The sequence below is a fragment of the Heteronotia binoei genome, chromosome 1 (assembly GCF_032191835.1).
Source record: "Heteronotia binoei isolate CCM8104 ecotype False Entrance Well chromosome 1, APGP_CSIRO_Hbin_v1, whole genome shotgun sequence".
In the NCBI taxonomy this organism is placed as follows: domain Eukaryota; kingdom Metazoa; phylum Chordata; class Lepidosauria; order Squamata; family Gekkonidae; genus Heteronotia; species Heteronotia binoei.
The window spans coordinates 127470442-127485567 of NC_083223.1; the positions used below are offsets into that span (position 1 = coordinate 127470442).

Here is a 15126-nt window from a genome sequence, read left to right on the forward strand (position 1 = left end):
AACATCTGATGTTTATTCTCTGTGGCTCTTACGTTAAGCAAGTTTGGTCAACCCTGCTCTAAAGCAGGTCTCATGGTGGAATGGTTCAGTGTGGCTCATGGCAACAAGAAAGGACCCGGAAGAATATAGTGCAAGTTTCATTTTGTTTCAGATTTATGTGTGGAACTTTCAAAACATTTGTGTTGTGCAATTTATTCTTTTGCTCCTCTGTTTAGGCAGTGAGCAGGCAGATTTGTTTGGAACAGCAGCTTCAGATGATGCGGGAAATGGAACGCAAGTTGCAAGACTTACAGGAAAGCTTAAAGGATCTGGATAGGCAGCTAACTTCATATTTGACTGACAGAATAGATGCCTTCCAAATACCTCAGGAGGCACAGGTATTTTTTTGTTGTTGACTCAGGATTTTGAGGTGTAGGATGATAGATTGCCTCACGAAGGGGGCCTGTACTGTAATTTAGCTTTATGTGTGCGTATGTGTGTGTGGAGGAGGATGCAGTAGACTATCATTACAGCAGCATGACTGATGTAGACATTGCATTCATAAGGAACTTATGATTTATTGTTAGTTAGGCTGATATTTGCCACAAGCTGGTTTTTCCCCCCTCTTTGAATTACTTGGCAGAAAATCCAAGCTGAGATTGCTGCTCATGAATCCATCTTGGAAGAGGTAAAAAGGAATGTGCGATCACTGATGCCAGCCTCCCCTGAAAGTAGATCTCCTCGTGGAGGGTCTCTTTTGGATGCCTTGCAGGTAATTATCAGAAATCTTTGCCATTGTAAATTTTGCTTCTTTACTGGAATACATTGAATACAATAAAGCAAAAAGCCTAAAATCCATTTCAGTTCAGTTATCAAATGAAAATTATTGTAAGACATTCCTTGCATTTGGGTCAACAAAAAGGAGATGGATGGCCTAGAATTGTTATTTTAGAAAAAAAAACATGTTTTATAGACATTATTATTGCTACTACTCTTATTGACATGTTTTTATGGGACAGACTCATCAATTTTGAAATTATTCAAAATGGGTGTTAATGGTAATGCAAAATGTGATTTTTAAAATTGCCTTAGTTTCTTTGTTGTTAGAATTATAAACTTGTTTTTGAATTCTCTTATAAATAGAGGAAATTGCGGGAAGTGTCCACAAAGTATCAACTTTTCCAGAAACCAGCCAATTTTGAGCAACGTATGTTGGATTGTAAACGAGTTTTGGATAGTGTAAAAGTTGAGCTCCATGTCATGGATGTGAAGGACATTGACCCAGATATAATTCAGTCTCACTTTGATAAATGCATGGTAAGATAATACTATTGTTGGATTTTCTTTCCCCTTTCATGTGTATTGTTTCCTTTTTTTTTGTAATAAACAATTTTTATGTGTATTGTTTCCTTTTGTTATGAAGATATGTACTTCTGAATATCAGTTGAAATAAATACTCCTACTGTCTGAACTGTAGCATCTCTGGTTACACCTTGATGCAGGGGGGATGGTGCTACTGACCATGTTCGATTGGTCAGCTTCCTTTGACTCAGGGTACCATTTGGTCCCCATCAACCACCTAACCTCCCTGGGTGTGAGGGGTACAGCCTTGAACTGGTTCTTCTCATTTCCCAGGGTTGATCCCCGAGGCTAATCATGAGTGGAGAGAGGTTGTCACTGCTGGCCCTAACCTGTGGAGTTCCACAGGGTCGATTCTCTCCCCAATATTATTTAACATCTGTACGTACCCTCTTTTGGAGATTGTCAGGAGGTTTGAAGTAAAGTGCCATCAATATGCAGGTGCCACCCAGCTCTACCTCGTATTTAAGGAGTGACTGGTAGCTGGAATTCTGGTGTTGGCCTCCTGCCTGAATGCAGTGGTGGAATGGCTAGGTGAGAGTTGGTTGAAGCTAAATCCATCTAAGACAAAGATCACATGGGTGGGGGAGCCTGGACCTCTGAGTTGACCACTTCTACTGACCTTTGATGGGGTTCAGCTTTATACAGTTGATTTAGTCAGGAGTTAGGGGGTTATGGCTTGATTCTTTTTCTTTGTGGACAAACATGTGTCCTTGGTGTCAAACACTACATTTTACCATCTATTCTGGGCCTGCCAACTGCCAACTGACTTCCTATCTGTCTTGGGAGGACCTTGCCACAACAATTTATGGAGTGGTCACCTTGACACTGAACTACTCAACTCAGGGCTATCTTTGGATGCTCTGGAAATTGCAGGTGGTCCAGAACACAGCTGCCAGATTGCTGACAGGAGTGTCCTTGTCAGCACATATAATGCCTATCTTCAGTGCCAGCGCTAGGGCAAAAGCACTCCCCTGCCCTGACTCCCCTGCCCCCACCCCTGTTCTCCCCCCACTTGTGGGTGAAAATTGTTTCCCACTCCCAGTCCTCCCCCCCACAGGTGCCAATCTTGCCTTGACACCTTACCTGAGAGACGGCAGGGAAAAGCTTCTTTCAGTGCCACCACCGGTGGCTATGCTGAGTGCCCTGGCCCTGCATGGTGCGACCTGGCTGTAGGGGCTGCAGTCCGGATGTCCAGATCATAGCCATGCCAGCTCACTGGCTCCCCCACCACTGCCAGAAAGGGAGGCACCCAATTCAGCACCTTCCCCACAGGGGTGCACCCGTAGGGAACTGCTTAGCATTGCCTAATGCCAATTCAAAGTATTGATACTTACCTTTAGAGCCCTAAATGGCCTGGAACTCTCACACCTTCAGGACTGCCTTTCCTGGCATGATACTTCCTGTCTTCTCCTGTCTTCATCTTGGCATTTATTGAAGGTCCACTAACTGTCTATCTTGTGTCAAGAAGGGTGAGGGTTTTCTCAGTAGTGACCCCAACCTGAGAAACCAGCTTCCTGAAGAGCTTTTTGCCTTGTGGGCAGGGTCAGGTCATCCATTAGGCAAACTAGGCATTTGCCTAGGGTGCCGGCAGGGCGGGAGTTGCCCTCCCCATGTCCTAGTCAGATCCCTCATTTGCCTAAGGACTGCGCTCCCCAGCCTCCCCCCCCTCTCTTTCCCATACCATTTCAATGCCCAGGAGGGGGTGATGGACTACTGCGGCTTCCCAGGTGATTTAAAGCTCCCCCCCCCCCACCGATCAGGTGATTGGTGGGTAAAATAGCACCAGAGGCTCGCGTCTCCTATGCCGGCCCTCCAATGCAATCAGTATCAGTGTAGGGTGAGAACTGGCCAGGGCAGCAGTGGTGGGAAGGAACACTACTAAAAGAGTGGTCATGGCCACTCAGTTCTAATAGGAAGGCCACACCATGCCATTAGGACCCTCTGTGCTACAATGGTCCTACTTTCCTATGTGCATATTGTTCCTTCCTCCAGTTCTTGGTTCACTGGTAATGATAGTTGCCATAAAATAACAAGTAGGCTAGAGTTAGTGTTGAATACAATTTCCCTGCTGACCTGAATAGGAAACTGTCATCTGAATGGATTTCTAATTCATACTTTGAGACAGGCTGGTTGATGGTAAGCACAAATTGCCCATTGTATACATCACAGCAAGCAGTGGTTTCCACAAATCAAAAAGTGGAGGAAGCCACTAATCTTCTTCGTGGTCTCTGTGCATCACACCCATGGGATGAAGCAACAGCACCAAACCCCGATCAGTAGTACCAAAGTCCAGGATTTTTCAGTGACTGCCTCCTGTGAGCATGTGCAACAGCCCCACTGTGCATGCTCCCAGATGCGGGTGCAACGATCCTGGCAGTTTCTTCTTGACCGCCGCGTCGGACAGTCACGTTCTGGACTTCTCCAGTCGCTACTTACCTTGTTCTCTCCGGGTATTCCCTGTAGTTTTCCCCTAGTTAGTTGTTAGTTGTTTTTTTAAAAAAACAGAGTAGTATTAGTTGTTACCCTTCGGGGTCTTCCCGCCCCCCCTCCCGCCGCTACTTTGTATGTCTACGGAAAAGCGTTGGGGTTTCTTTAAACGTTGTCTTCACTGCGGAAGCAAAATTCCCCCTCCTGACAGACATTCCCTCTGTCTGCTTTGCTTGGGAGAGGGACACAGAGTGGAAACCTGCCATCACTGCTTGAAGTTCTCGAAGCAGACGAGAAAAAACAGAGCGGCAAGACTTTTGGCGGCATTACTCAAATCAGCCCTCACTCTGCAGATGGCATTGATATCTACGGCTCTGATGACGTTGGCAGCGAGTCAGTCGACTCAGCTGTTTAGCACCAACCCCCCCCCCCCAGCGTGTGGGCTTGGTGTCGGCATCGGAACCTTCTACCCCAGCAAAAAAGACTAAGGGTAAAGGCGAGCATTCTTTCAGGAGGCGAAGAAACACAAGAAGGAGAAGCATAGGCACCAGGAACACTGTACTCCTTCCCCGCCACCAAAGAGGGTTCCCAGACCTGATGATTGTTCTGGTTCTTCCACCTTAGCAGCTCCTGGCTTCCCCGGCACGATCAAAGAGCCCCTTGGGCCCGGGCGACACCCAGCCTATCTCCCTCTCCGGCTTGGACCTGGAGATTGACCTGATGCAGAGATCGATCTCCCCAAAGGACGCTTCTCAGGGGAGTAGCCATTCCGGCTTGCCGTTGGAGCACGACACCAAGCACCCCAAGGACTGATCGGCCCCATTGGTGCAGCCTGCAGCACTGCAGGATCAGGCACCAGAGCTGCCTGACCCTTTTCACCGCCCTCCTCTGCCACCAAGCTGGGACCTGAGGCAGTGGTCCTATCCCTTTGGGGGCTTTCCATATCAAGCTCCATACCTGTGGTATCCCCCACAGAACCCCGACTGGGATCAGTGTTCAGAGGCTTTGCATCGCTCTCGAGTTTCCCATCGTTCTCCTTGGGACCAACAGGAGCCATCGGCCTCAACATTGACCCCGCTGTCGGTGCTGATCTCTGGGCGAAAAGTCCAGGCTTGTACATCACATACAACAGAGATCGTTTCAGATGCACCCTGCTTACCTGAGAGGGCGAAAGACAGTGATTCCTCATCCTACTCAGCGTCTGAGTCTGAGGTGGAATGGCACCCACAGCTCACAGATTCTTCTCCGGACCCTTGGGCAGCAAAGGACCTTCCAATCTCTCCTTCTGAGGACCTAAAATCGTATGGAAAACTAGTCAAACATATGGCGCAGACCCTCTCCTTACCGATTGTACAACCCCAACCAGTCATCGACCGTCTTTGACATTATGCAGAAGGACACTTCCACAACGGTGGCCCTGCCTATAACTAAGGTCATACTTCAGACCATCAAGGAACCCTGGCAGAAGCCCGTGTCTACTCCCATCTCTTTCAGGAGGATGGATCATATGTGTCGGATCCAGGAGCAAGGCTCGGAATTTCTGTTTTGCCACCCCCGCCCTAACTTGGTCGTCGTATTCTCTTCAAATGCCAAAAAGACTCCCTGATAAGGAGGGGAAGAGGATTGACAACTTCGGTAGGAGGTTCCACTCGGCGGGTGCCCTTGGTATAAAAATCTCCAACTACTCCACCTGTATGGCCAGATACAAATATTCCCTCTGGGAGCAGATCTCTTCACTCCTGCAATGCTCTCAGAAGAAAAGCGAGCTGTGGCTAAGGAGTTTCAGAAGGAAGGCTTCTTTCTAGCAAAGCATCAGCTGATGGCCTCTAAACATATGGTGGACACAGCTGCAAAGACCTTGATGTCTGCGGTCACCCTGAGGCGCTGCTCCTGGCTGTGATCTACGGCACTGCATTCCGATACCAGGTCCTGGGTGGAGGATCTCCCCTTTGAAGGAGAGGGACTTTTTAGTTCCACTACATAGAGTTTCTATGTGGATTTCTGAGGCCATCAAGTTGTGCTACCTGTTAGCAAAGCGACCCTTGCCAGGTCCAATCCGTGCCCACTCTACTCGGGCCTTGGCCACGTCCACAACGCTTCTTAAAGGTGCTTCCTTGGCTGACATCTGCATAGCAGCCACGTGGGCGTCACCTCATGCCTTCATGCGGCACTACGCCATGGACATTCGGAGGCATCATAGAGCACAGTTGGGCAACCTAATTCTTCAATCAGTTCTGTTGGCATGACTGTCAGCTCCCACCTCCAGGTAAGCCTAGCTTGCTACTCTCCCATGGGTGTGAAGCACAGAGACCATGAAGAAGATAAACAGGTTGCTTACCTGTAACTGATAATCTTCGAGTGGTCATCCGTGCACTCACATCTCCTGCCCTCCTTCCCCTCTGCTACCGGTCATTCTTGAACTGGGGTGGTCCGAAGGAACTGGTGGGATCGTCGCACCCATGTCTGGGAGCATGCACAGTGGGGCTGTTGTGCATGCTCACAGGAGGCGGTCGCTGAAAAATCCTGGACTTTGGTACTACCGATCGGGGATCGGCGCTGGTGCTTCATCCCATGGGTGTGAATGCACAGATGACCACTGGAAGATAATCTGTTACAGGTAAGCAACCTGTTTTTCTGTTCAAGAAGAAGCTGGAGTGCATGATCTTGCAGCTCATTTACAAGAGCCAAGCTAAGGCACGGTCATGATGTCTAAATTGAACTGCTACCTCTTGAAATGGTAAATGTAAGCACTCCTGTGCGATGTAATATGAGTAATATGATTAGTGATTTGAAAGTGAAGAAACTGCTATTATTAAATTGTCTTGGTTCTAGAAACTCTATAAGACCCTGAGTGAAGTAAAGCTTGAAGTAGAGACTGTGATTAAAACAGGAAGGCAAATTGTACAAAAGCAACAAACTGACAACCCAAAAATTATGGATGAACAACTTACAGCATTGAAATTTCTTTATAATGATCTAGGTGCACAGGTAAGAGTTGTCTTGTACTACTCTAAATGAATTTTTGTTTCATTGCATATAACAAATTTCACCAGTTTTCTGCGCTTGCTCTATAGCAGATTGCTATATCCTGTTGAATGGTAATAGTTCATTAAGCAGTGTTAGGATGGTAAGCAGTGGAAGTTAATGTAATTCCTTTCATGTGTTCTGCATGTCGTTCACTTTTCCTAAGGTGTACAGGAGTCATTCTTTGAAGCCTCACCCCCAACTCTGCCAGTTTTTGAACAATGTGCTGACAGTTATACATGTGTAATGGCATCAGTCTTCTACTCCAAAAGAAGCTAAAAAGAGCCATTTGGGCATAGTGGTTAAGTGCATGGACTCTTATCTGGGAGAACTCGGTTTGATTCCCTACTCCTCAACATGCACCTACTGATGTGACCTTGGGTCAGACAAGTTCTCGCAGAGCTGTTCTGCTCAAGAGCTGTTATGGGAGAGCTCTTTCAGCCCCACCTACCTCACAGGGTGTCTGTTGTGGGGAGGGGAAGGGAAAGAAGATTGTAAATTGCTCTGAGACTCCTTTGGATAGTGAAGGGTGGGGTATAAATCCAATCTCCTATTCCTCCTCTTCTTCACCTTCGCCTTCTTTGCCTTCAAAGTTGATTATGGTTCATCTGGTAGGCTGGAGGCTGCAGAAGAGTAGAAACAAAAGTAGTTAGGGCTGTCTATAGTATTATTTCATTAATGCTCTCCTCCTTGTTTTGTAGTGGCATTCTTTATCTTCAGAGATAATTTATTTTTTTTCTGACTTCTTCATACAGGTTACAGAAGGAAAGCAAGATCTGGAACAGGCATTGCATCTGTCACGAAAACTCAAAGAAGAGTCTTTCTCTTTGTCAAAATGGCTGGAGGCTACAGAAGCTGAATTAGTGCACAAGTCCACCACACAGAGTTTGCTTGCTGCCCTAGACACTGAAATTGTGTGGGCTAAAGTAAGAACAAGTATCTTTTGTTCCTAGAGACTATTGTCACCACCACCCCCCAGACCCAAAGTATTCTCATTGTATCAGATTTGGAAACTACACAGGAGATTTAGTAGACTGCCCCCATCCCCGAACCACTGTCCTGACCTGTAGAGTGAAGCTCTTGAAGCTTTGCTAGAGTCAGGAATTGTTTGGAAGTGTGAACCTTTTGGTAAGCTTATAATGGTGTGAGATTTTAGTGTATGTTATGCTTTCAGTCTGATGTTTCATTTGTAAATCAGTTTTTCCTGTGTCCTTAAATATCTGCTAAATATATAGAATGTGAATAGGGTAGATGCTATAACTTTCTAATCAAGGAGAACCACAAATAGAATTCTGTCTTTTGAAGTAATTTGTTGATCAACTTGTCGTGGCTTTGTCCCTTAAAATCCATCCATAAAACTTCATCATGAATACAAAGATCCTGTTTATAAAATCATTTTAAAAGTCTGCTAGAATCCCTGCAAGTAATTTGACTAGTAGTTTCTTCTTTTCAGCTGTGGTAAAGGAACTGGAAAACATATTTAGGGTCTATTGCATATCAGAAGAGTAGTTCAGGAACCATCCATAGCACTTATTTATGCATTTGATTGTGGCTGGTTTACATTAAGAGGAGAATGTAACTTTTGAAGAAGGGTTTTGGAACAATTTTTAATCATTTCATTAGTGTGCAGATGGCAGTCAACAGCTACAGTCATCAAAACATAAATGCTTTGATGGCTGTAGCTGGTAGTTTAGAATCTTTGGCATTTGTTTTCCATAGTGTCTGTTTCAAAACCATTACAATATATGGCACATGGGTATTAAGACTGCATTGTTTTATCCTCTGTGCCTATAGTACGCAATCAAGTTTGTAAAATCACAGAGAAATTTTCAAGCATTTTGTTGTCTAGAGATGGAATTACATTATTTGTAAAGGGATTAATTATTCAATCTGTAGCTACTTTATAGTATTAACAGTGGAGTAGTTAAACCATCCTGAAATTAAACTCCACTGTAGCACAACTGAAAGTTCATTTGTTATAATATGAGCAGTTAATATTTGCATTATTGTGCGCAAAGAACCTTATCAATAATAATTTAATCTATTTTATTTAACTATATAAAGATTTTAATGTATCTAAAAGCAACAAATCAGTTATACCAAATGATAAATTCTTCCCATCTACTTTATCAGATATTTATAATCTTTGTAGTACATTGCATTGCCACACTTCCATTACTGCCTTTTCTTTCAGTGTTGACCTGGTTAGTTTAATACCTTGAAATGTCTTTTAAATCTTCTTTTAGAAGACATTTAAAAACTTTTTTGCCTTTGCAAACCGTTGAATTGCAACAGGCAAAAGTACAAATATGTTAGATTAAGTGTTCAGTAGAGTTCTTCTTTTTTTATTAATGCAGTACTGCTGTTTAATATAATTGCTTGCCTCAATTACAGATTGCTATTTTACAGAACATCATGGTTAGTCAGTTATTTGTCTAATTGAGTGCAAAAAGTCATCTGCCTATAAGAAGTACTGTTGTGTATTGGTTACTGTTGTGTATTGGGTACACAATATAATAATATACCTTTATAAAGAAATAGCACAATGTGTAAATTCTCTTACAAGGTGAGGGTATTTATCAATAGTCCCATACTTGGTCTAACATTGTAGGAATATTCTTGTGAGTTAGCCACAAAGTATAATTTGAAGGATTTGTGTATAGAACAAGAACATGGATCTGTGGAATGACTTTTGCGTCCTTGACGTACCTGAGTGCATTTTGCAAGAAAACAAATCTGTAAGACTTTCTCACATTAGAAGTGGCTATATAGGATTGTTGTCTGAAAATTAAGCTTGCTAGAGTTTATACAATAATTAAGTACTATTAAACATTTGAATATGTGATATATTGCAGTAGTCTCTGAGCTTATACTCCACAAATAATTTAACATGGGAAAGAGACTCTCTGCTGTAGCAGTCACTGATTTAAGTACCCACCATACAACAAAAGTGTACATTATAGAGGAAAGAACTGTGAAACATTTGTTTCAATTCAGGAGACATGCATAAGTGGAACTTGAATTGGACCATAACAGATGGATAGTTTATGTTTCCCAGTTCCCTATGAAAAGTTGGAAACTTTATATGACTGTTGTCTAGTGCCTATATAATAAAGTATAACATCTGATTAACATTTGATGGAGGGACTATGAAGTACACAATTTTTATAACTGAGTAGATATATAGACATATTTGTTCATTGAAATGCAGGGCAGTGACTGTCATTCTCCAGATCCTTTTTGTATTAAATAGAATGTTAAATGATGAAATTTTTTTAGAATATTGTGGATTAGGTATGTTGCTGACAAAGCTAATTAAATATTTAAATCTCCAGTGGTTGGGGTTAGCTGCAGCAAATATATAATATTATATGGAACTGGCCAGAGAGCATCTTCACAGGATGGGAATGCTTTTAACATCTTGCATGTAATCCTGAGGCATTTGGTGGACCAATGTTTCTGTTCCCTCTAGAACATTCTACGAGAACTGGAAAGAAGGAAAGCTGATCTAAACAGTATAACGGAGAGCAGTGCTGTACTTCAGACTCTGGTAGAAGGTAGTGAGATGATTTTGGAAGAGAAGCTCTGTATTCTTAATGCTGGCTGGAGTAGAGTTCGGACATGGACAGATGACTGGTGCAACACACTTCTAGTAAGCAATATATACACGTGGTATATTATGATATTTGCTGTGTTTCAATTGTCTTTAAATAATAAAGTTATGTATCTTTTGTTAAAGCATCCAGAGCATGTTAATAAAGTAAGATGTACTTGACAGTATAAGAAAATAAGAAGTAATGTACTGGACAGACCAGTGGACCACCTAATCCAACATCCTGTTTCCACAATGGCCATCCGGATGGTTCATAACAGGAGCACAGAAATAATTGCTTTCACCTGTGGCTATCTTGAATGTTAAAATCTTATCAAACTATAAAGTCCTATGTTGTACATCCACGAATCTATCTAATCCACTTTTCAAGTAATCCGTCACCTCAACTTGTTATATCGAATTAATTCTGAAATATTTTCCTTTGTAAGGAAGTAAGTTTTGAAAGTGAAGGTATATCTGTGAGGAGACAAACCTAATAAATACTTCTATCTCAATTTGCTCAAAGGATGAAGAATTCAAATTGTGTATTTGCTAAGTAATGTGGCAATGTGAATATTAAAGATTAAAACTTTGAAACTCTGATATTTTAAATCTGCTTTGAACGTGAGATGCTTAGCTGTAGTGAATAATCATGGCATATTGGAGCTATCTCTGGAATTAGAAGATGATCCTTTGAATTTGTGGAGGTTGGAACATAATGTGCTAGTAGAGATGGGCATGAATCCAAAAAATGCAGTTTGGTTTAGAGTTTGTGGTGGCCCCCAAACCAAACCTCAAATTGAGCCAAAAGGCCCTAAACTGAACTGGCGAGTTCAGATCCCCCCTTTCCCAGGAGATTTTCCAGGAAGGATTCAATGGCTGCCATTCATTGAACCTGTCTGTTTCACTTTCCCCACTTAGAAGCAAAACTAATGGGTTTAATGGCTTGCAGCCATTTAAACCTAACAGCTGATGGGTGGACCCACCCCGCTAGTAGGTTTAAATGGCTGGCAGCCATTTCACTGGTAGCTTTTGCTTTCCCCTGCCTCACAGCCATTTAAACCTAACAGGTCAGCTGTGAACCAGTTTGTGCCCATCCCTACATGCTAGCAAGTCCCCTTGATGTTATGCTTGAAGTCTTGAAAATGCGAGCTGATGCCTTCAGTTGGGGTACTCATTGCTTACATCACAATGTCATAAAATACATATTTATTTATAATACATAAGCCCGCTTTTGTCTTTTGCCACTGGGATCAAAGGTAGGTAACAAAAATGAAACCCTTAGCAGTCAGGGACCCATCTTCAGGCTCGCCTCTCTCAGTATGCCCCTGGAAGAACATTACATTCTACCAATAAGAACCTTCTGGTGGTCGCCAGCCTGAAAGAGATCCGGTTGTGCTCAACTAGGGCTAGGGCCTTTTTAGTCTTAGCCCCCCACCTGGTGGAACTCTCTGCCTGAGAACATCCACACACTACGGGATTTACTACCTTTCCATGGGGGATGGGTTTACAATGCTGAGATGTTTCACCAGGCATTTGACTAAGGAAAGCAATGGTCTGGCACTCTCATACCCCCCACCTCCCTCCTTATCCTTCCAAACTCCTGACACCCAGGGGGCCGGTGGGTACGGGAGATTTTTCTGTCATCTGAATGTTACAGTGATGGTGGTTTTTTTTTTTTAAGTATTTTAATGCCATTTTAATCTTATTTATTGTGTGTGTTCCTGATGTCAGCCACTCTGAGTCCTATTCTTAGGGAAGGGCAACTAACAAATTGAATAAAATAAATAAAAACAACAATGCAAGAACATCAAACAATTAAAACATCCCACAAACCTAATAAATACTACTTATGTACAGTGAGCTATCTGAACATTCCTAACCAAGTGTAGCATCAGCAAATGGCCTCAAAACCCTCTCAAAAGTTTAGACTTGCTGCACTTACAGTTGTCCCTGCAGCGTTAAAACAGTTAATTTGCTTCTTTCGCCATACCCTTGAAGTATCAAAACCATTGTTGTACAGTATTGGCTTCAGAATGAATGATTTAAAGGGGGGAAAAAGAGGAGTTCTGTGAATCATCTCTCCAAAAGATGATAAATCATATTCTATCTGTCTGTATCTCTGAAATCATTATTCATAATAAATTGCTTTCTGCCAATCTTATGAGAACTTAATGACCAGCTTCCTTTGACTTTATCCAGTAGAAGAACTGACATCAAGAGTTCTTGAGAACAGCTTTAGACTCTCTTAATAACATCATATTTTTAGCATATCAGACTTTTGCCCTCTCCCCTTTTGAAATAGGAATGCAAATGATACCCACATATTTTTTATGCTCAAGAAAGAAGAGATCTGCTAGAAAAAAAGATAACATACTTTCCTGGATCAAAGGCTTGGAAGCAGGGGAGGCAAATCTGGAAAAGATTTAGGGCTTTTGGTATTTGAATCTAAATTGGTCTTCAATATGTGTTTTTATTTTAGTTCATTTAGTGGTCTTGGAATTGACAGTTTTGAACACCTTTATTCATTTAGATTTTTGACTGTCCACTGTAAAGTGTTTTCGGTCAAAATAGCTACAGCATTTGCATTTTCCCTGGTCTTTCACTGGGTACTTTCCTTTGATTTATTTTTTTGCTCTTACTTTCCAGAATCACCAAAGTCAACTAGAGATTTTTGATGAAAATGTTGCCCATATAAGCACTTGGCTCTACCAAGCTGAAGCCCTGTTGGATGAAATTGAGAAAAAGCCAGCCAGCAAGAAAGATGAGACAGTGAAGGTGGCAAATATAACGTTTTACTGATGTGCTTTGCACAGTAATAACACATTCTGTATTCATACCCAGTCAGATTTCTTGGTTGATTTCTCCCATTCCACACTCCTTCCCAATTTGACCCTGCTGTGTACTAAACTGATGCTGTTTTCTTTCCTGTCTTCTAGCGTCTTGCGTCAGAATTGGATGAAGTTAGCTTGAGAGTGGATAATGTGCGTGACCAAGCTATTATCTTGATGAATGGACGTGGCATGTCATGCTGTGAACTTGTAGAACCAAAGCTGGCTGAATTGAACAGGAACTTTGAAAAGGTATCACAGCATATCAGGAGTGCGAAGGTGAGGAAAGAGTAACTGTAAAACAAGAATGTCACTTAATAATTCCAGGAAACAGATTTTGTTTAAAAAAATGTGCAAGAATCTTTTTTTAAAAAGGGATTTCTTGCCTCTTCTCTGTTAAGCCATTGCTAGTTAGTTATATTTAGATAAGGGGAGGGAAACCTCCATCCCGAGGGCCGTATGTGGCCCTTGAGGTCACTTGGTATGGCCCTTGGGATTGCTGGGCCGAACTAAGCCATGTGGCAACCTCCTTGGAGCCTGGTTGGCCAATGAGGGTTGTGGGGCCCAGCCGCACTGTGCAGCAGCCTCCCCAGGACTAGGCAGGGATCACAAGGCCCAGATGTACTGTGTGGCAGCCTTCCTGGGACCTGGCTGGCTGGCCAGAATTGCTGCAGGTCCTGGAAAAGTTACTGTCACAGTTCAGTTTACACTTGATTATCCCAGATGGTGTGGCCTAATATGCTAATAAGTGTGTGACCTAATATGCTAATATTAGGGGATGTGGCCTAATATGCTACTGAGTTCCTGCTGAACTTTTTCTACAAAAAAGACCTGTACCTATGCATTTGTCTAGGGCGGTGGGCCGGGTATCTGTGTGTGTGTGTGTGCGTGCCAGATTAGGCTCTCCCCACATTACTTCAAATAGAAAAACAATTATTTGCATTAATTTTGCTGGCCTGAATCATTCTTCCTTGGTGGAGCACTGTTTTTTAAGTTGATAATTTTTTATGGCCCGTGAATGATGTTATAAATATCCATATGGCCCTTGGCAGAAAAAAGGTTCCCCACCCCTGATCTAGATCATAGCCAATGCTAGTCAGTTATATCTAGATCATAGCCAGTTATATCTAGATCATAAGATATATGTGTTGCACTAAAACTGCTGACAATAGGTATTTATTTATCAGTGAGCTAATGTTGTATTTCTTATTTGTTATTTTTTTTTTTGAGATGGGTGTTGACCATAATCAGGAAAAATTATGCATTGATTTTCCTCATGTGGTGATGGGAGTTGAGTGTGTATAGCTTCTAATGATAAGGTAAAATTATTTTGGGGTGAGGAGGCTGCGGGTTCCATGTACTGGGAGCAACACATGCTCAGAGAGGCTGGAGCCATGCTTCCTGCTCACTTTTCAGCTACCAAAACTGAGACCTTGTGAGGAGCTCCAACTTTTGTGAGGTATACCTTCTCTCAAAAAAGAGGATACATAGTGAGTAAAGGTTTTGGATGCTGTTTTGAGTTGTTTTTGATTCTCTGCATTTGGCAAACTCACTCTTTTTATCATTTTAATTTGCACCATTTTTTTCCATAAATCTTTATGGCACAGAAGGCTTCTTTGTAATGTTATTTGTGGGATCAAGTTGCCAACTACTGATGGTCATACCAAGCATCTTTTGCATTCAGGGGAATGCAGAATTGCCTGCATTGCTTAAAATTTATTAAGCAGACCTTTACCTTCTCTTGGTTGAAAGTCTGGCAGAACCAACATATCATTTGGCACTTTCTGTATCATACTGGCAAGAAAGATAGTAAAACTGATGCTGGATTCATTCCAACCCCCCCCCCCCCGGCAGCATATATTATGGTGTATTCTAAGAAGAGATTTACTCTGCTTCAGCTTCACAGCAGAA

The 15126-nt window shown here is 42.6% G+C and overlaps 1 protein-coding gene across 1 annotated transcript in view; it reads left to right on the forward strand.

The window, feature by feature from the left end:
* Positions 1 to 15126, forward strand: part of UTRN (utrophin) — a 640548-nt gene that overhangs the window by 194828 nt on the left and 430594 nt on the right. Inside the window, exons 30-37 of the mRNA XM_060240558.1 lie at positions 216 to 377; positions 623 to 751; positions 1123 to 1296; positions 6601 to 6756; positions 7548 to 7718; positions 10265 to 10444; positions 13034 to 13162; positions 13324 to 13494. Of these exons, the coding sequence (XP_060096541.1) occupies positions 216 to 377; positions 623 to 751; positions 1123 to 1296; positions 6601 to 6756; positions 7548 to 7718; positions 10265 to 10444; positions 13034 to 13162; positions 13324 to 13494 (1272 nt within the window). The remainder of the gene's footprint in view (positions 1 to 215; positions 378 to 622; positions 752 to 1122; positions 1297 to 6600; positions 6757 to 7547; positions 7719 to 10264; positions 10445 to 13033; positions 13163 to 13323; positions 13495 to 15126) is intronic.